The 21659-nt window shown below is 36.1% G+C and overlaps 1 protein-coding gene across 7 annotated transcripts in view; it reads right to left on the bottom strand.

The window, feature by feature from the left end:
• Positions 1–6309: 6309 nt before the first annotated feature.
• The window catches only part of ERMARD (ER membrane associated RNA degradation), a 23470-nt gene continuing 8120 nt past the window's right edge, over positions 6310–21659 (bottom strand). For 5 of the 7 annotated variants that reach the window (XM_071549486.1, XM_071549491.1, XM_071549492.1 and 2 more), the window contains 15 exons: positions 19566–19667; positions 18320–18409; positions 17117–17214; positions 16435–16571; positions 15286–15400; positions 14655–14757; positions 14177–14206; positions 13598–13666; positions 12618–12788; positions 11629–11712; positions 11034–11113; positions 10172–10300; positions 8508–8717; positions 7428–7541; positions 6310–6822 (listed from right to left, as the gene is read on the bottom strand). In XM_071549486.1, coding sequence (XP_071405587.1) covers positions 6663–6822; positions 7428–7541; positions 8508–8717; positions 10172–10300; positions 11034–11113; positions 11629–11712; positions 12618–12788; positions 13598–13666; positions 14177–14206; positions 14655–14757; positions 15286–15400; positions 16435–16571; positions 17117–17214; positions 18320–18409; positions 19566–19667 — 1692 coding nt within the window. In that variant the 3' untranslated portion in view covers positions 6310–6662. Of the gene's footprint in view, positions 6823–7427; positions 7542–8507; positions 8718–10171; positions 10301–11033; positions 11114–11628; positions 11713–12617; positions 12789–13597; positions 13667–14176; positions 14207–14654; positions 14758–15285; positions 15401–16434; positions 16572–17116; positions 17215–18319; positions 18410–19565; positions 19668–21659 lie in introns of those variants that run through there. The other 2 variants (XM_071549489.1, XM_071549490.1) reach the window with 2 other exon arrangements.

The following is a 21659-nucleotide window of genomic DNA, read 5'->3' as shown; positions in this document are numbered from 1 at the left end:
CCCATGTGCAGTGAAGAGTTGTCCAAGGGCTTGGCCTGCTGTACATAAATCCTCTCCACAGCACACCTATGGTTCTCGGCCTTATGGTTCTTTAGGAATGGTAACCTTGACATGGGAGAGCCTACAATGTACATCCAGTTCAAGAAGTACCTTAGTAAATGCACAATCCTGCGGTTCTGAAGGGGCAAAACAGCTTTGGCCGCCCAGAGGCAGCACACAGCCCAGCAAAAACACTCTGACTGCTGGTTTTGGGAAGCAGAATTGTTACTCACCTTTTCAGAAAACACCCCAATTCCACAAAACACTCTTAAAATTAAGTTCAGCCAGTGGAGTTGCTTGCAGAGAGGAGTATCTGACACAATTCCATTTATTACACAAAGAAGAGGCATTACAAGTAAACTTCCTCACAGATTAGAGACTGACATTATCAGGACAAGCAGTCTGATTCTTCTAGCTATTCCAGGCACATTTTCTGCATGTATTAAGTTTTTTTCTTGGTGGGAATATACTCCACAATCTATGAGAAATGGACTATCTGATGGTGCTTGAGTTTTCCTTCTTTAATGGGATCTTTACTAAAATCAGCACAACGGAACATATCCCTACTCACCCCACTTCTAAATATTGACTGCAAGTCAATAGTTCAACATCCAAATATATTTCAAATACAAAACAATCAAGCAAATTAAAGAATTTTTTTTAAGGAAACTTACACCATTATTTTTTCTGGGCAAAGCCTTTGTGTGTTCACTCTTCCAAAACACAATGATGTGGTACCTCAGAGTTTCTGAAGTGGCAGTGTAGGCACTGTACTCTTATGTTTCATTGAGTACTCGTTCAAAACAGCTGTATGTTCTATATAAAACATGTTTACATAGTAAATGTACTTCCTGTAGACACAAAGAAATGTTAATGAATAACCATTCCTGCATTTCAAATTTTGCAGGGCTGTGGGAAGGATCAGTGCATGACAAAATAGTTAATGTTCACCCACTTTCTGGCACATGAAATCTGTTACTACAACTAATCCCTTAGAGAGAAAAGAAAACATGAAAAACAAACTGGTGCTGGCTGGTTATACTATGCCTTTTTTTTCCTTTTCCTTGTGGAGAAACTGTGAGATGCATATACATGGGAGAGGAACAGAGGAGGTATTCAGTGGAGAATGCCAGAAGGCATGGACTCCTTTTGGTAGGCAAGGCTGTTGGCTTTAATTGTATATATTGTCTTGGATTCTCACCTTCAGAAAGAATGCCAGTTTGATCTCACACAATGTTCAGTTCCCATATTTACATCCTATTGCCTGGGGCCCAGGGGAAGACAAACAACCCGCATTTTCCTTTCAATTTCTATCTGAAAATCTATATGGATTAAAAGACTTCTTAAATAATAGATCTCCTATCCTTGAAAATTTTTGAAAAGCAAGAATTAGGTGTTCTAACCTATAGCACAGTCCTAAAAAAACCTAAAAAAAGAAAATTTACTTCTCTTCTAGGCAAAATTCTTCCTGAAACACAAAAACATTAAAGAATAAAGATTTTTGTTTGTAACGCTGAAGTCCCACATGATCCCTACTTCCCTACAAAATAAGTCACTAAATTAATTAGACTTTGCTATACAAAATATTATCTGAAATACATACCTCTTTCTTCTAATCTCCTGAAAATAGACAAGCCTGAAAAAGATGCACAGATAGAAACCAACCCTCTTCAACGGAAATCCAAACAGCATGGGGTAGATCCTTACCAGAGTAAAGGATCTGCACTGAAGAAGATGGGACAGGAGTAGTTTACACCAGCTAGCAATCTGCTCTGCATCTGCATACCAATTTATGAAAATTAGGTGATATATCATACACAGACCATGTAATGTAAGGCAAAAACAAGTTCTGCTGGGGATGTTCCAACATTTCTACACAAGATTTCAGAGTGTACAAAAGAATGAAAATATTTTCTGACTGCAACCTCTCCGTATGGTTTCAAAGTGCTACTGTGAACAAGGTTTTCAAAGGCCACCCAATAAGCAATGCTCAACTAGATCTTCTTTGCGGGGTGGCATACGAATAGCACATTTCAAGTTCGACAGCCTAAAAAAGCATTACCACAGCAATAAGGCTGAGACCTTAATGCAATCTTCTCAATAAACACATCTCTTGACAATTATTATTTTTGTTCAAAAGATATATATTCCTTTTGAGATGAGATTTTCTTTTTGTGATACCACAGCAATTAATAAAGGACAATCTGAAATTTTTCTTTTAGTAATATCAATACTTATTTTAGTAAAAACCCAATAATTTGTTAAACTACTTTTTAAATTCAAAGAAGTAATTCTCTTAAACTGCATAAGGAGAGGGGGAGTTGATGGAACTCTGGCAAATTTGAAATGCCCTCAGCAAGAAGTGTGGTAAAAGTGATGAACTTCCACCTAATTATTAAAATGGTTGCAAAACTTTTTTTTCAAAGGTGTTCAATTTCTCCAAAAGTGATCTGATGATGACAAGAGAAAAAAGTTTCCCCAGAACATACAATTAGAGACACATATAAACAAAGCTGAGGAAATCAGAAGAAAACTTGATTTCTTTATACACATCCTAAGAAAAGAGGTAAGAAAGTGAATGTCAGCATGGAATGCTACTTTGAATTACCAAACACTGCCATCATGTGTTTGCTTCAAAGGCTATCACGCTGCTTCAAAACAACTAAATGGAAATTATTAAAAGATAAAATAAATTAAATTTCTTGCTCTATCTCTTACATTAATATTTCCATATAATGCAAATAGTGATGACAACCCCAAGAAGGTTTAAATTACTTTTAGCCAGTGGTTTCACATTTGTATAAGAACACATGGTTCTGTTTCTAACTCCTCCTTATTGTCATTGTGGAGAGGACCAACTAGAGAATGACAGAAAGAACATAAAAGACAAGCTTTGTTTCTACACACAGATGTTTCATTGTATTTGTGCAGTGCTTGCCCCAGTAAACTTCTATTTGATCTTGATGATCCTTAGACGGTACCAAAAGTCCAGTTCACACAACTACAATTTAATTATTTCAGAGATCAATTTTTCTTCAAATATTTATGCATATTGAATAAAAATATTTATGTAATGATGCAGACAGTGGATTCAGAAGACTTCCGACAACATTAATTTTCACTAATTCTAAGCAAAAAAGGATCTCTACCTTTACTTGAAAACTACATCCATGCCAATTTGAATTAAGAGTACTCAATTTCTTATTATTTAGTAAAAGCTCCTGCCTGAAAACTTCCTTTGAGATGGAAGGCAGGTAGAGGAACTATGTCTCACTACTGTAAAGCTAAAATGATTAGAGATGTTCCTCTTCTGATTTAGATGAGACATTCAAGAAGATGCAAAGGAATTCCAATGACACAGGCAAGAAGATGAATACCTGATTTTCTTCCACATTTTCCGAACTTCTGTCATAAATTCTTTGAGTTGGGATGGGACCAGGAAGTATTGGACAAAATTCTAAGTTATTTTTAACGAATACACAAACATACTACATATATATATATTAACTGAACTCAGAAGTACTGACAGGAATCATCAGTCCCTCATCAGCATTATCCAGATAATTGAAATATTTCAACAACTTTCCAGCTTTCCTCAGATTCCACATCTATGCCTGTATAGATACACTGAGTGAATACCTCAAGGAAAACATAGACCTCAGGGAGCAAGGCCAACAATTAAAGCAGATCCAAGTAATACTTGGATTAAATGCCACATTTGCAAGAAAATATTCTTTGGTACAATTTTAGATATTTGAAATTTCCAGAATTTTGACAAAAGACTGAACAACTACTTGAATGCCTAATGGATGACTATGCAGTCTTGGACAACTCAAATACTGAATTAATTCCCTTTAGGACAACAAAATCAGATACTTGCATTTAAATGTGCTGTGTTTTGTCAGCATTACTCGTGCATGTACCCACTGCATGTCTTAGGTTATTCCAAGATTGCTTTGCTCTCAGGAATACTGAGTGTTCAGAGTTAAGACTCATTCTAATATCTTAAAACTCAAAAGGGACTCCAGAGAGATGGCAAAGATGAGTAACTGAAGTGCAAAAGTAACTAATTGATAAAGAACAAATCCAATGATCTCTACCATATCTCTTGCCATTTGTTCTTCAATGCACATTATAGAATATACATTTATTCTACAGCTGTATTCCACAAGTCTTTTAACAGCAGGAAGAATCCATAAACCCTGCATGCATAAGACCTACTGGAAAATGATAGCATTAAGTCAGAACAAATAACTGATTGTCCCAGCCTGTTCTGGATTTGATAACAATAGACAGTAGTAGTGTTCCCATCAGAAAGGTTTAGAGGTAGGAAAACAAACTGGAAAAGCATCTTCAACAAAATTGCACTGGAAAGGTGCCTGCCTTTCTTCCTGTTCTGCCCCAGTCCCTGAGTCCCTATTGGTCAGTTCTCCTGTCATTTGACAAATGTTTCCCCATTGGCTATCCAGTTTGTAGTTGTCCACTCTGCCCCTCCCCCTCACCCAATCGTGTCCAAGTTCCAAATGCCTCCCCCCAGAATTCCTTCCTCTTTCCAGGACCCTGTTCTTGTTGGATATTTAATGGTTGCCAACACAACTTTCACCCAATCCTCTTTAAGTTTCCACCCAGTTCTGAGTACCTCCCCTAACCGACCCTTTACAGGTCAGCTTTTTCATTAATAAAGCGCTTCTTGGTTCATCCCATGCTGAGTGCGGAGTGTTTACTGGGGAGCTGTTTTTCTCTTGGTCAGCAACCGTTATAAATCTTAAATATTTTTTGCCTTACAATACTTAACACCATCAAAGCAAGTGTCATCATAATGTCACTACTGAGCCGTTCTTACCCGAAGTTAACACATCTGAGCAAAGTCAAACTACTTCACAGACTTTAGTTTCATATCAGTAAAAGAACCCTTGGCAAGTGACATAGCTAAATTTCAAACACCCATAGCATTTCAAGAGTAGCATAAAGGAAGCAATATGACCTTAGTGTATATCAATCCACCACACAGAATAAACCAAACTAGTAATTCTCTCACTGTGACTTCCAGTCAAGAAATATTACAAAGAAGCTTATTAAAATGTAATTTGAATCTCTAATCCTTTGTGGAGCCAAACATTCTCCAGAGATGACCCTCTGGTTTTACTCTCCATAGGAGAAAACAAATGGATAGACACTGGTGGTCTGCTATGAATCTGTTCTTCAACTTGCGTGTCTTTGAAATTCTACACTTCGGTGATTTAAAAAAAAATAGATTATTCAAATTAATGTTGTGTGGAACGAGAGGATAACTTTCTGAACCACAATAAATATGTGATTCTGAGCATGTGCATTTGAGTGTTCAATAATGTTATGGGTTCACCTAGGTGGGCCTAGATTTGGGCTCTGAAGTCTGGACTAGGCCGAAGCTGTCAGCTGACTTGAGCTGGGCTGAGCTGACAGCTGACCTCTTCTAGCCAGTAATTTTGTATTCCATACCACATTATGACATCATCTCCAGGGAAGTAGGAACCAGTGTGGGAGTGGTTAAGGCAGTCGCTTCTCAGCCCTCCTCTTGGGAGGACGCACGATGCTGTCCCAGGGGGGATGGAGAGGACCAGGCCCACCACTGGCTCACAGGGTACCTCAGGAAAGTAAAATGTGTTGTTCTGGGTCTTTCCTTTCTGCTTGGGTTTGTCTCCCTGGGGAATAAGCTTCTTCTTAAGTAATGTGTAGTTAGGACAGTAGAATTTGTGTGTTCGTTAAGAAGTTGAGGTGGGGAACTTGTTGTTGCAGACTTGTGTGAGTGTATATTTGTACTCTCTTCTAATTGTTATTGTCTCTTTCTTTCTGTGAAAAATATATGTAGATTTAGTATAAATGCAGTTTGAAGTGTTTTTTTTCTTTCCCCTCTCTTTTCCTCCCTTTCCCTGGTGTTAGGAGGGAGGCTTTTCTCTCTGTGCTTGGGGGGGTTGGCAGTTGCTTATCTCAAACCAAGACAAATAACTAACTAACTAATATGTGTTGGGAATGAACAGATGAAATTAAACAAAAACACATGTTGTGCAAAAGTTATTTCACCTTGTATCCTTTAAATCCTGATATATAAACAACTGGTTGCTGTGTGATCAGCTCTACATCAGTGCAAGATCAGACTGTTTAGAACTCATACCAACAACCACAGCTGGCAAGGAGCACTATTTTATGCTGAAAGTTCATCGTTTCCTAACCCATTGAACAGCATCTGACATAATTTCCAGTGTCTTGCAAAGCAAAAAATTACTTCTTGAATTTAAAAATTTCAGATATTTTATTCATACTCTTCTCTTAGATATTTTTCAGTACAACAGAAAACTACAAAAAAATCCCAACAATGTACAAAACACAAAATATACTTACAGTAGAACCCATATCATCCTAATTTAGTTCACAGTGAATTTTTTCAGTGAACTTGGAAATCAATTCATTCCATGAAAGCTTGACCATTTAGTCTCAACAGTTACCTTCTAATAAAAAGACTAAATTTTGCATCTAAACTTTGACAATGGCTGATGAAGTTTGTCTTTGAATTAGACTTGTCAAATATGAGGACTCCAGACATCTTCAGATATAACAATGCCCAAACAATCTTAAGCCCGTTTAATTCATGTAGCTAGATGCATTAACATTAGCTTTCTGTCACTGATTTTTCTTATTTTTATCAAAGTATTGTGTGTAAGTTCCATGGCTTCATCCCACTTGTTTTTCTCAGCACTTGTGTACGTCACCAAATTTTCAGTGTACTGCAAGACTGACTTCAAAAACCTATGAGAACACCAAAGAAGAAAAACTCTTTAAAGGATTTAAAAAGAAAGAAAGAAAACAAGAAAAATATCTTAGTGCCTAATTTAAAGCTGCTAATGTCTTCAAATATCCAAATCTCCCTCAAGATGATCCATACATTACACCTTGTTCTACTTCTGTAAAAATATCACTCCCTCACTCTTACAGTAGGATGCAAAGATTTTTCAAACTGCAATTAACACTGCCATGAAAGAATATAGTGACAAAATGTGATAGAATTTTCCCCAAATGTCTTCCTTTCTTTTCTCAGTCAAATATTTCACAATGTGTATGATACTCAACCATATGTTAATTGACACATGGAGTAAAATCACCCACACCTTAAATACAGCTTTTATGAATTTGAGTGTATGATCATTTTCTATATAAGGTAAAGTCTAATAAAAATTAAAACTGTGAATAACTGGACCATATAATTTCAACTAAGTTATTTTAGTTCAGGAGAGAACATTGTCTGTGGTATAATTATGATTGCAATGATAGAAAATCTCTACAGGATTTGTATTACAGATCAAAAAGGAATATGTACAATTCCTGTTTTTATAAAGTAAAGTTTAGATACTCACTTTAGATACTGCTGATAATCAAAAGAATTCTTCTTACAAACTGAATGAACACTAACTAGTTCCAGAGTAATCAATATTAAGATGAGCCGCAACACTGGAGACAAAAATTTAATGCTAGAAATAAAAAAAAAAAGGAAAATTAAAATAAACAAACTAAAACCAAAATAAAAAGAAATCACTAACATAAGGATATTTCCAGACTTCTGCACCCATCCTAAATGGCTGGATATTGCATAGTGGAGGAAAGAAAAAAAAAAGACAAAAAAAAGACTATGAAAAATCCTTCAGCAAAAAAGCAGTGCAAGTAGCAGAACAAGAAACAAAGACTATAAATGATGAAACATTAAAGGCGGGGTGGGGGCGGAAGAATTGAAAGATTCCAAAGAAAATCTCATGGGCATCCATTATTCCACAGATAATAAAGCAGGGTTCAACTGAATTGCAAATGTGTATCATCAGTTTCAGTTTAAGCTATGTTTCTTAAAAAACATGATTAACAGTTTTAGGAACATAATCTGGCCAACAATGTAATATTTACAGTTTTCCCCATTTTTAAAGTAGATTCATAAAACCCTGGAAAGCACTTATGAATAGGAACAAAAATTCTAGAATATTAAACAATCTCTCTTCTATCTACAAAGATGCTGACTCAGTTATAATGATAAAACCCCAAAAAGCTAAAGTAGATAAAGTCTTCAAATCAGTTAAACCTATTGCATTCAGATAAACCTTGAATGGCATTTATATGCTTAAATAGGAAAAGCTAGCAACTAAAAAACCGACACAGTCTAACATTTAAATGATATCTAATTTGTAAGTCTATAATTTAAAGTGAAGCAATCTAGCAATGCTAAAAATACCCATTAAATTATTCTCCAGTTTGAGATTTTCTTGTTATTTCAATATTGCTGCTTAACAGAAATCTGGGTTGACACTTAACTCTCAAATTTTTAACAAGAACATGTGAGCACTGTTAACTTTAAGCTCTTAAGACAAACCACTGAAAGCCAGCAGCAGCAGCAGCATGCCACCAATCTCTCATAAGTGTAACCAAAGAGCAAAGGAAAACCATCAGGCAACCTGTTCAACATCCGTAGATAGTTATGCCTCTGGCGAGAACGTAGGGTCTTGTTCATCCACTGCATGTATCTCACCTCAGCGCTGGCAATAACTTGTTCGGACACTTGATGGCACTGTGTGCTTATTTTGCGGAGTATCACCACTATTTCCAGCACAGGTCGTGGAGAATAAAGTGTGCAAATACGTGTATCGCAAAGTCCAACCAACAACCTCCAAAAAAGGAAGGGATTTTTAATGTCAATCTTTCATTAGCTGGATTTAACTTGAGATACATTTCATATTCAGTGTGGTTTGATTCATAACGTTTTAAGTCAGAAAACCTGGAAACAAACGGCCCTTACCTCATAACTGAAAAAAAACCAAGGACCTGTGGTAGCAGGAGTAGTGATTGTGTTCTCTATTACTCTACTGAATATAAATGCAAAACTGCTGGTGATGAATATGTTTCCTATTTCAGATCAAAGAAACAAAACCACAATAAACAAAACTGCCTGGCTGAAATGATATACTGAAGACATCAAATCACAGCAGGACTGTGGTTGAAGCCTCCCACCGTAGTTCAACTCATAACATATTAACATTCATAATAAAACTCACTGAAACAAATGGTATTAATTAGCAGTCCCATTAGTGTGTGGTCCTTCTGGGCATAACAAGAAGCAGACTTAACATTTTGTAAAATGCAGGTGCTGAGGCCATTTTTTTATCAACACCACACCAAATCATGCTTTGATAAAGCACACAAATATATTTCTGCTGTCATATTCTAGTCTGCTACCCTAATATGTCACACATCACTTTAAACGTTGTTTTTATAGAAGTGTTTCTTAATTTCCCTCATGCTCAAATTATCTCTGAGACAGCAAAACAACAATGACTAAAAGTGATAAAGGCAGAAAACTCCAGAATAAAGTTTAACACTTTAGTAATTATGCTTCTTTTTCATAAATGAGAAAATTGCAGATTGGTGGGTAGGAAACAGCAGGCCCACACATTATGGAAGTAAAGCAATAGGTAAAATCATCTTTGCACTATCCTGCTCATGCCTAACGGGTTTGATTAGGAGTGTTTTCTTCTGACATTCATTCAATCATGGAGTCTTAAGGCTGCCTAAGACTGGCAATTAAAAGTCATTGTTTTGAATGATTGGAAGTAACGCACCTTGAAGTCTAACACCAAATATTACAAGATATCTTATATTTCTGAATCTTGATATTAAAGCAGGTAAGAAAGAATTATTTAGTGGTGTATTACCATTTTGAATGCCACACACAGCTAGAACACCAAGCACATTGAAACAAACTTCTGAAGCAATTTTAGCACACAAATGAGATTAAAAGCAACCTAATCTAGTCAGTACATAAACATTTAAAATATTTTGCTTTCCCAGTCTGAAAGAAAAATGGTTATTTTTTCATGTTCATTTCTAAGTAAAATTGCTACTGTAATTCCCAAATCTACAATGTCCCATCTTAATTTTGAAGAAGATGCTCAGATGCAATACTAAAATTTTCAGATTAAATCAAAAGCAACATTAGAAAAGTGCATGTAACATTTCACATATTGTTCTGAAAACAGGGAAGTTAGTAACTTAGCTTTGAGAATTCTTATGTCGGGCTGCATGTAGAAGCTGACAGCAGGAACCAGGAGGACGTCAAACTCACCTCTCTGTTAGGACACTGTTGATTGGGTCATCTGAACTACAGTAATTCTGGGGTATATATTGCAGTAACTGAGATGCAATTTCAGATAACATCAAAATTAAAGTACTAGCTTCAGCATTTTCTTCCAACCTTAAAAAAGAAAACAATTAACATTTGAGATGATAAAACTGTGTAGTACTTATTATTTCTCAAACAGCATAGATCAAGATGCAGATTTGCTTTGGATAGCAGTGTATTCAGTTTTCATTCTCTGATATTGTGGTTATTTTCCCTCCATCTTATAAGCATAATTTTATTTCTCCAACTAAATCTAACCTTTTCTCAGTCTCAGCAATCTTCAGAACGCCTCAATCAATTCTCAATTCATCAAAATCCTGTAGTACACTGAATACATGATAGATGCATTGTATGTTCATCTCTCAGCTCTAAACAAGTACAATTTTCTCCAGTGATATTAATGACTTCCTCTTTTTCAAATAAGAAGAGTGTTACATTATTTTTTTAACTAATATCTTATGTAAAGTCTTCTACTGTTTTGGTTACCAAGTGCTTTTCAGAATAAGGCATTATTTTCTGTTTTACATTTGGTGACCATTTCTTCTGAAACAGAATGTGGAGTCACTAACACCTCTGTGTTTCAGGTATCTTCTCATTCCTTCCAATTAGCACACTGTTTGTAGATTTTACAGTATCTGTACTAATGTGCACAGTACAGATTTAGCTAAAGAGAACAAAGGGGTCTTCTCATAACTCCTCTAGTGTCTGTCATCTTTCTGGTAAAGTATTTGGAGAGATATTTCACCATCTCAAATCCCATTCTTCATAACTATCTAGAGAATTATCTTATATAGCATATACATACCCTTTGATTGTTTGAACTTGTTCCTCAGGCACTGTTAGCAATTTAGACCATGAGTGAATGCTCTTCATACATTCCAGCACCTCAAAAACACATCATGAAAAATGTTTTGTAAAGTGTTGCCTTTGACAGACAGGCTAGTGTATTTCACTATTCTTGGCCATTTTAGAAAAAAATAAGTAGTCATAATTGCATAAGCCAACATCAGTTGTTAAGGTTTATCTTAGGGGAGAAAGTCTTGATTACATTTTTGTGCTAAAATATTATCTGAATAAACTAATTTACATTTATTTCTACTGTATTTAAAAAAAATTTAACGAACATGACTTTGAAACATTCTGTTTGAATGCTGTTGAAAAGTAAAAGTACTGCAAACTCCAATCAAGAGAGGAACATCCTCAAGCAGTTCATTACACTGATTGGCAGAGAACTACCATAACAATGCAAAGCAGGTTTTGAAAGATAAAGCAAAAAATCATTAAAAATATGTAAGATTTAACATTTTTTAGGATAATCAAAGCTCAAGAAAACAATCAGACTAATTTTAAGGATTCACAATTTTAACAATGAAAATGCTTTCACAGATGGAAGTACCTACCTGTTTCTTGAGTCGTGAAATTGGATGAAATCGAGACTGGTAGCAACTTGCACAGTCCATCAGTGGGTTTATGACCATGTGTTCCTGATTTACAAAATCACAGACAATACACAGCAGTTTCTTTAAAGTGTTCTAATCATACACAGACCTAGACTTATACTTCATTTTATGCAAGCCACCTATAGCACTGACATCAATAAAGACTTCCAAATGTGTGACAATCACTGACTACTTTAGTCTTCCAAATGCAGACAGAAGTAATCAGCACAGTGAGTGGTTACAGCTTAATTTCACACATTTTAACTATGAAACCTGCCAGCAGCTGACAGAAAAGCAACAAAGTAGTCTCAATGTAGCAGCATGCAGTACATCTTGAGAAACTAAAAAGAGCTGCAATTTCTGAATGAAAGATTTATCTCACAGGTAGCTGTATGCTATTGAAACAAGTAATCCCAAATATAAATAGGGAAATGGGGAGAGCAAATATAATAATTGCTAATGTTGAGAAATATATTGCTAGACAAAATGTGTTTAGAAATTTACAGTATAAGTATGGATACAAATAACATTTGTGAGCCACCACTATTTACAGTGTCTCAGAAAAAGCTCTCAATAACTATGTATCTCAGTGGATAAACTGCAGCTGTTACATGTACCTTTGGGATAAGTCCGCAGATAAACAGGATACCACATTTTGACAACATTAAGTGGAATGACTATAATTTATGGATTAGCCATGTGACTAAGGACTGGTTAAGCTAACAAATTAAGGTACAGCAAGAAAGGGTAATCTTTTGGAAAACTTTCAGTACTTACTTCACTACAAAACTAGGCAAAACATACTTTCAGAACTTTTTACTTGGATGAATACTTCATCTCAACAAAAAGCAGCTGCCAATAAAGATTGAGTCATAAAACTTTCAAATCATATTTGGTATCCAAAAGAACTGAAAAAAATAATCTTTTGAGAACATAGTACTGGTCCCTACCTTAAAAGATAACATATCCTCATCTGAGAATCTGCAGAGAAGAGTAATTGCAAATGCAACTATCTGATTAGCTACTGCTCTGGGAAATGCTTGTAGATTGATTTCTCCATGGCTTAAACGATCTCTTATACGTGGGCCCTCCTGGTGGTTCAAGAAATCCCAAAGAAATTCCTGTGGAAACACACATCAAGTGTACAGAATGATATTCTATATGTATTCACAGAGAATTGAATATATTCAGGGTATAGACTATCCCTGAAAGACAAACATATGATCATATCTATAGGAAAGGGGCTTTCAGATATTCAGAACAAAAATGCAAACTATACTTTTAACATAAAACAAAAGCGCAACTAATCCATCTTGGTAGCTTCTGAGGAAATTCAAACCCAACATACATGCTATATTCTGAGAGATAATAACAGATTTCCTTGTCCCAAGCCCTCCACAGCCCCACTGCCTCTAGCAACAGCCCAGTAACCTCAGATGTCCCCTACACTTCCAAAAGATCTCTAAATTCAACACCCCTAGTTTTCTTGTTCACTGTCTCTGGGCAGTAAGATGGAGAATGTGCTCTGGTAAGTCTGAGCTACGGTTTTGTGCCGTCTGCCCAGAGAATGCAAAATGTGTCCCAGAAGCAATCAGAAATAAGTTTGAAATTGCACTGTGTGTGGTAACAGTTCTTCTTCTGCTCCATTCAGCTTAACTTTATAATTCTAAAGAAAAGTACTTCTGGGACACCTATACTTCAAAAAGAAAGGTAGTCTTATATTCTAACTCAACATAGCTTGTACTTCCCAATGAAAACAGCTAACAATCTTCTGGTTCTAAGATGTTGGACAAAAGCTATATGAAATAAATAAATATTAGGCATGATCATAAAGATATTATTAAATTAAAAAACAAACTAACCCAAAAACCCATGAAAAACGGACAAAACACAAACCACAAAAACCACACAAAACTTTCAAAACACTTGCCATGGCAGGCTCCCCAAGAACTACAGGGAGCTGGTTGATTTCTTCACTATCCAAATACTTTGCTAGCATCTAGGAAAAAAAGCAATTTGAATAGAAACTTATTATATGATGAAAGCCAAATAATTAAAGAAGAAACACCAACTAAAGTTTTCCTAATTTTATGCAATTACTTCTCCCACTCTAAAATCAAGGTCCCTAATTATTACTGAAAAACCCTTTGAGATAATTCAAAAGACTTGAAAAATTGAGGATTTCTGCTTGCAATATATTTTTGTATTTGTTTTTGATAACTGAATCTAGGAAAAATGACAGAATGTTTTGTTTCTGTGGAGTGAAGAATTTCAAGGAAAAAACATTTAGAAGAAAATAGTCTATATATTACAATTTGCATTAATTTTTATATTTTCTGGATGATTCAAAATTTAAAATGTTTACTGTCCATCGTCTTTTATTTTGAAAAAAGTTAAAAATAATATCTTATCCAACACAAGAAAGTGCATTCTGAACTCTAGTAATGGGAAACATGCATGTGCTTAAATTCTGATGGTGATATATATTAAAAAATAAAAGTCACAGTACCTCATCAAAAGTAGTGTAGAGAGCAGAGGACTAGAACAAAAGATAATTACTGTAATTTGATTTCAAACAAAAATATATTAACCACACATGTATATGAAACTTCTATTTATTCATTTGCATGAAATACCAGAGGTGCATCAATAGCAATAAAGCCCCCTTAGGAATGAAAAAAAGGACTTTTGGATTTTGTGCTGAGCTTTTTAAAATAAATATATCATAGTCTACTTTCAAACCTAAACTACTGTTCCTGAACACTAACCTTCAACTACGTTTTCAGTCCCTTTTCCTGGCAGACATTTAAAAAAAAATTAAAGGCATTTGTGAATCTCAACTGCAAACTTGTAAATAATGTTCCACAATTGACTGAAACTTTTTGGGGGCATATCTGCAAATGTTTATAGACACTATGCTTCTAGAATAACTACTTTGCAAGTATTGTAAGCATTAAATCATAATTGACTTCAGACAGAACTTTTACCTCAGCTGTTAGCAAACGATTTGGACATTTATTAGTTGTAGTGAAGAGCAATCTAAGTCCAGCTTCCAGCTGAGGAAGTAAGAGAATCACACTGTCAGCATACCTGAAAAATTACAGAGATATCTGCAAGGTTTTTTTCTCCTTTTTAAATAAAATCCATTCAACTGTTTCTCAGTTACAGTCTCATGCCAAATGATCCAGAAAAAAATTTGTTTATAATGCACATTGTAAACAAACAATAAATGACTACCTGTGCCAGACAGACACTGACCACTGAATTCAAGCTCAGAGACTAGAATAACTTACAGAAAGGTGGAGCATGGGAGAGAAAAACAAAACAACACACTTTTTCCTTTTTTAATAAAAAATGTTAACATGTGGAGGTTTATTTTCCCCTTCTTTTTTTGCTCCATCTCTAACAGGTTTCATTGGGTTTCAAAATACACTCAGTTGGCACAAAACAAAGTTGTAAGTAGAGAAATTTTCTGAGACATCACCATAACAGTGCATAACTATATGTCATTAAGTAGCAGATTCAGTAAAAAGCTTTGGAATATGCAAATGCAGATATATAAACATAGAATATATTAATTTTATATTCCATTAGAAAATAACTTGAAGTTTGACTTACCTGCTTTGCTTGAAAGCTGTTAAAGCAGAAATCCAAAATGGTAACATTGTTTTTAATACAAAACTGGACAGTTTTACAAGTTCTTCAGCTAAGGAAACTGTTTCATTATTAAGATCTACAAGTTAACAAAACAACATCGACTTAAAAGTTATTCAATTTATTTTAACTATCCAAGTACAACAGTAGCCATATTTAGGATCAGAATTTGAGTACGTAAGATTGCATTTGTGGTGATAATAGAGAATCACAGAGTAAAAACAGTTAAAAAGTCATGTTTGGTTTTAATTGAGATTAAAAGACTAGACAGTAATTGGACCCAGCTTCTGTTGCCTTGTTCTCCACCTATTTCAAATACTTTAAAAAAGTGTAATATTAATTAACAATTAATATTCAGTCAAAATCTGTACAGTAGGATGAACATTTGGACATAGGCACATTGTTCCTACTTCATCAGTTTTCTGTGTTGACTCAGCATGATACATTAACACTTCATACCTCAGTGCTACTACGTAATGAAACTCACGAGTTCACATCCAAAAGAAAGCTTAAAATGTACGTGTGACTTTATTGCAGTATGTGTTTTTTTCAAAGCAAATCGACAGCTTAAGCATTTATACTACATAATTATCTGAATGTTATCAGCTTGATTTGGTTCCCAAAAGCCCTGTCTCAGTTCCATGGACAGATGTTCCACTGGCAAACTCATTATGTAGCACAAATTGACCATGACCACCACTAACATCAAGATCCCCCATACGGTGCTGTTGCTTTAAAAATAGTAGAAATAAATCAAATAAGTTCTGCAGACAGAGAGATGAGACAGTTTTAATGTGACTTCAAGCCCTTCCCTGAGAAAAGCATTAGCATACTGAAAGATTATCACCATCCTTTACTCTGTTTCAACACTACCTTCCCTGTAAGACTCAGAGCATTTTTGCTGGGAACCTTGCAGCTGGAACACATTGATTCTGGAAGAAGTTGGATTTTAAAAGGCAACTCTCATAATAAAAAAAAAAGGAGCATAGAATTGAAGTCTTTTAGAAGCAGTCATGTTTCACATTTCAACATGATACAATTATTTTAGAACACTGTATTTTTTGATTCAATAGTCAGTGGAACTGCCTATCTTACTAATGTTTAAATACTTGCCTGGAAATACATCAAGCTCCTCTAAGCTAATGAAGATCACATAAGGTCGATGGACTAAAATGCATTCAGTTTGCAGAAGATAAGTCTGCAATAACTGGCCCAATCCTGCAGTTAAAAACAGCAGCATAGCAGAATATCTAGGGAGAATACCATAATATATTAGAAAAGCTTATACAAAGAAACCTTCTACAAAGAATCAACATTTGTGAATTAGGGAGAAAGGGTTTTTTCACTCTTTGGAAGAACAACCAAACCCTACATTTCTCATCTAAGCAGGGACACTTAATAATTAACTGCATTCACAAGCATGAAAGAAAGAGTGGAATTAGGAAAAAAGCATCACTATATTTCATATAGGCTACTGTTGTTTCTCCTTCTACCCCATTCCTCTGTCTGTTTTTCCAAGCTATTCCTCACTGAAGTGACAGGACTTCAAAAAAAGTTAAGCTTTCTTGTTTCCCTGATAGTACAAAAGCATCTGGTCCTGGTAATGGCTGAACTGTTCTATAGAAATCCATTTCCAAAAGAAGAAACAGCAGCAGGGGAAATCTACCAGGATACTGACAGAGACCTTTGGACAATTTTTTTGTTTTCCCCACGACAGAAGCAAGTTTTACTAATGATTTTTCAAGCACTCACAGGTCTAACTGGTAGGAAAATGAGATTCTTTTTGGTAACTTACTTGGTAGGAATTTCTTGTGGGGATGCAAATCCATGCCACAAAACATTACGAAGATTCAGACCATATGGAGATCCAATGAATATTCTAAGCACATTCATCTAATTAACAAACAAAGTGATTACTGCATGAAGAAATCTATTAGTTATTATCTTTCTTACTTTGATTATCTTTTCCTGACAGAAAACTTAAGAAGTTACTGAAAAACTACAATGTCTACTGTCAAGATGACTGGCCACAGTTTGTCACAGTAACAGAAAGTCACTATTTGCAATTCCCAGCATTCTCTGAAAGGAAATCATTCAGCTTACTTGTACAGGCTATAGAATATAATGTGGAATGAACAAAATTAGTTATTGAACATTCCAAACAATTATAACAGGCAAACAAATGAGAACAAGTTTAGCTCTTACTTCTTGCAGTATAAATCCACCGTAAGTGAATGCAAATTCACATGAAATACAGAATTTGCATTCAAAGCTGTATTCCCAGACCACCATCAAACAAAATGGGAAAATTTGGTTTATTTTTCAATTGTTTGAATTTAAATATTCCACATGCAATCAAAATTCAAGAAATAATCCTTATGACACTAGTAGACTGGCTAGCAGCACAACTTCACACCCAATATTTTGTCCTAACAAAGAATGAGCACTTGTAAAAATGCGTGTGCAAGATCCACCAACTTTGTTTACACAACAGTGTAAATGTCACCAATATTTTTGGGCTTTCTTGTTTGGTTTTATTTTTTTTTAAATTAGTTTCCTCCCTTTTGAAAAATTCCAATATAGTAAGTGTTATAAAGCATCTTACTACATTGGTGGTGAAGAGGAACACAGCTTATTAGAAACAGCCAGTGCAGGGTGTGTATTTTTGAGCAGGGCAACTAAGAATGAGGCAGGTGAACTCTGCAGCTTGCTCGTCACCTTGGCAGATATGTGAAGTTTTACATATGTACGTTTTTCATATGGAAAGGTAAATAAGAACTTATGACCTTGCCTTTAAAACTATTTCCTCTACAATATTCACTATTTTTTTTAATCATATACCCACCACACCCCCTCTCAGATTGTGATATTTATAAAGCACATACAGAATTTGCAAACTCTTCTTCAGTACAAGTAAAGGCTATGCTTGGTAACTTTCCATTTTGCAAGAAGTAAACCAGCTTGGTATATATTATTTATTTCAAAACTATGCACTTACTACAGGTTGTCCAAAGACAACTGCGAGCTGCTCAGATGCAAGCAAGTCCCTTAGAAGGAAGGGGCAATCATTACCCTTAAGTAAATATACCTATTTAAAAAAGAGGGCAAAACAGATAACATAAATAATTTAGTATACTTCTTCATATTTGAAACATATAACTTGACTACTTCACCCGTTAACTATTTTCATTATTGTAAAAACACTAATCAAACACAACCCATTAAATCCTTAAAAAGTCTTTAAATTCTGTCATTTCATGACAAATTAAAATTTAGGCAACATAGCAGAAAAGAGTAGATATCCTACTTAATGTTCCTATGGTTAGGCTTTTCACAGTGTCTGTACATGTAATGTTCTACACTTCCAAAAAAAACCCAACCTATAAAAAACAGTAAAACACAACAAGAGCATGTAATTATGGGAACAAACTCTACTGTAAAGGACACCATATTTCATTCTTACGCTAGAAATCTATAGGGTTTGTCATTGTTAAAGGAAGGAGACTTGTGCTTTGTCTTCTGATGCAGGCTGTTCCTTAAACTAAATTTTATCCTTATTGGGCAATCTCAGCATCTCTAGTTTCAACTGCTATCATGCCTTCTATTCTTTTTATTCTCCCTGACAGTTTTTTTCCAATCTTTGGTAGTTTTTTGATACTTCAAATTTACCATGCCCCATACTTGAGCAAACTTGTTTGTGAGTTAGTTCATTTCTCTTTCTGTCCTTCTCCAAAGCTCCTCATAGGTATCTAACAACCAGCTATTTTAACTAATCTGTGCATAATATAGCCCAGCAGCAAATACTCTTTGAGTAGCTGTTGCTCCCTCCTGCCTAGGAAGAAGGCCATTTTTTCAGCGGCATGCCTCTCCTCACTGAAGTCACTACATCATCAGATCTTCTGTGGAAGCTAAGTTGCTCTCTGTTTCAGTTAAATAAATCAAAGTAGCAAAGATCTACTGATCTGCTGATTAATCAAACTCTCCTCTTTTTTTAAATAAAGTAGTTAGTACCAGCACTCACAAAAGCAACTCTACCAGGACAGGTGAAGGATCCCCAGATGATGCTTTGATTAGTACAACTGGATCCAGAAAAGAACCTCTGTTCAACTCAAAATGCACCTGGGCTATTAGCATGCTACTGCAGTAAAGGCTAATTTCACTTTGTCAATATGCAATTAAATCCAAGAGCTCACTCCCATCTTATAAAGCCAGATCTGCAAGAGACTCTTCATCCCAGCACTTACATCACCCAAGGCTCGCTCCAAGCATGACGTCAGTTTCATTAAACCAAGAGCAACTTCTGTAGTTTGAGTATATTGTAGAACATCAAATACTTCAAGAAATACCTGTATGATGGGGAGAGGAAGAATGTTGTGTTAAATATTCAGAAGGAAAAATCAAATGGTCAAAACCACAGAGAAACCCAAATATTTCTCCATGAGAGTTGCTATGAAAATGTAGGAAGAAAACTGCGCCAAGGAGATAAAAAACCAGATACCTGGAGACAAATTTCCCAGAGCATCTCTTGATATTTAATGCCCTACATCTAAAAAAATTATCCACAACACCTTTATAAGGTAAAACTTGATACTAGGCACACATTATAAGAAAAAAAAAATTCCTACAATCTTAGTTTAGAACAGGCCCAAAGCATCTTATGTTCTCCAATATGGAATCTAGTTACAAAGTCAGGAAAACTACAAGCAACTAAGTATCAGAGAAAAACAGTTAGTTATTGTTGTAGTTTGGGATTATTATGTAAATTCTCTCCCCTGCCACTTAACTGCCCAGGCCAGCGGTTGACAAAAGAAGCAGTTAACTGTGATCGCTGGGGTGGGGGCAGGTTTGTCTCTTTTGGTTTTTTTTGGATATTCTCCTCAGTCTTGGCTCGGCGGAACGGGGGAGTGGGGGCTCCAAGGAGGCAGGCTGCCCTGCTGGTTACTGCTGGGGTTTTCCCTGGCTGTCTTGCCGCTGCCTACTTCGGATTACTTTTTCCTGCCGTGCTGCTACCTGCCTTGGATTTGCTGCTGGTTGCTCGTACCTGTCTGCTTCTTGGACGGGGAACACAGGGGAAAGAGACTGAGTCCATCTGAAAGCCCACTGCTCGTCTGTTTCGCTGGAGAGGGACTGAAACTCACTCTGCAGCCAGCGGGCTGTGACAAGGACACTTAAGTATAACCTTTTCTCCCGGAGGAAAACCTGCTGGGTTTTGTTGTTGTTGTTTTTTTTTTCCTCTTATGGTGTTGGGGAAGTGGGTTGCACTAGTCTGTTTACATATATATATATATATATATAGCAGTTATCCTTCTTGTATTAAAATTCCTTTTCTTAAATTTGATAAAGAGTGGTGTGATTATTGAGGAGGAGGCCCCTCCCCTGCTTGTGGGTAAAAACATTTTGGTTTTTCCCCTCAAACTGAGACATTTCTTGGCGCCCAACGTGTGGGGCTTGTAAACAAAGAAGGATAACTGCTATTTTGTGGCACCATGTGGGTCTTGAGCTTAGGGTTCATCAGGACCATCCTGTATAATATATTGGCTTTTTGTTGGTACAAATTCATGCCAAAAGGAGCGGCAGGTTTAAGTCTTATCAACAAATCAATGAGCAAAACTCAAATAGCCGCAATTATTATTGAGTTCTTACTCTGGATTTATGGTGCCATGAATTCGATGCCTTTGGATGTCATGTGGGTGGTGCTCTCCAGGCTGTTTTCCTGCCGCAACCTAAGCTGCTACCTCTGGGGATTCAGTGATAATAGTACGGACCCTTGGGAAGGAACAAAGGGGAATCTCTTCTCCCAACCCTTTGTCCATTCCCCATTCAAGTCTGCTACAACAGCTTTTGAGATGTTTAAATTCTCCCTGGATGCCAGAGATATCTTGCTCTTTATGGTTTTTCTGCAGGGTTGTATCCCTGCAGCTTACAGAATGTTTGAAGGTAGGGCCAGGGTTTTTTCCAGAATGCATTCAGAAACCTAGCCCAGTGAAGGGGGAAAAGCGAGAGAATAAAACCCCTGATGCCACAGTGAAGGGAGAAAAGGATGAGGCTAAACCAGGAGGACAGGCCAAGCCTATGGAAGTTGCCCCTATTCAGAAAAGGAAATATAAGACCAAATTAGACCATCCAGCAGACGATGAGGGGGCTGCTGCACCTCCACAGCAAGCAGACCCAGAGCCTGAGATCATCACTGAGTCATTGTCATTTGATAATCTCCGTAGTTTGCGGAAAGACATTGCTCGACACCCGGGTGAGCCCATCCTGACTTGGCTGATCCGAGTTTGGGACCTTATGGGTGAAACCTTACAACTGGATGGTGCTGAAGCCAGGTTTTTGGGGGC

Source organism: Pithys albifrons, chromosome 2 (genome assembly GCF_047495875.1).
Source record: "Pithys albifrons albifrons isolate INPA30051 chromosome 2, PitAlb_v1, whole genome shotgun sequence".
NCBI lineage: Eukaryota > Metazoa > Chordata > Aves > Passeriformes > Thamnophilidae > Pithys > Pithys albifrons.
Note: the sequence above shows the minus strand (reverse complement) of the source record. Positions and strands in the feature narration are given on the sequence as shown.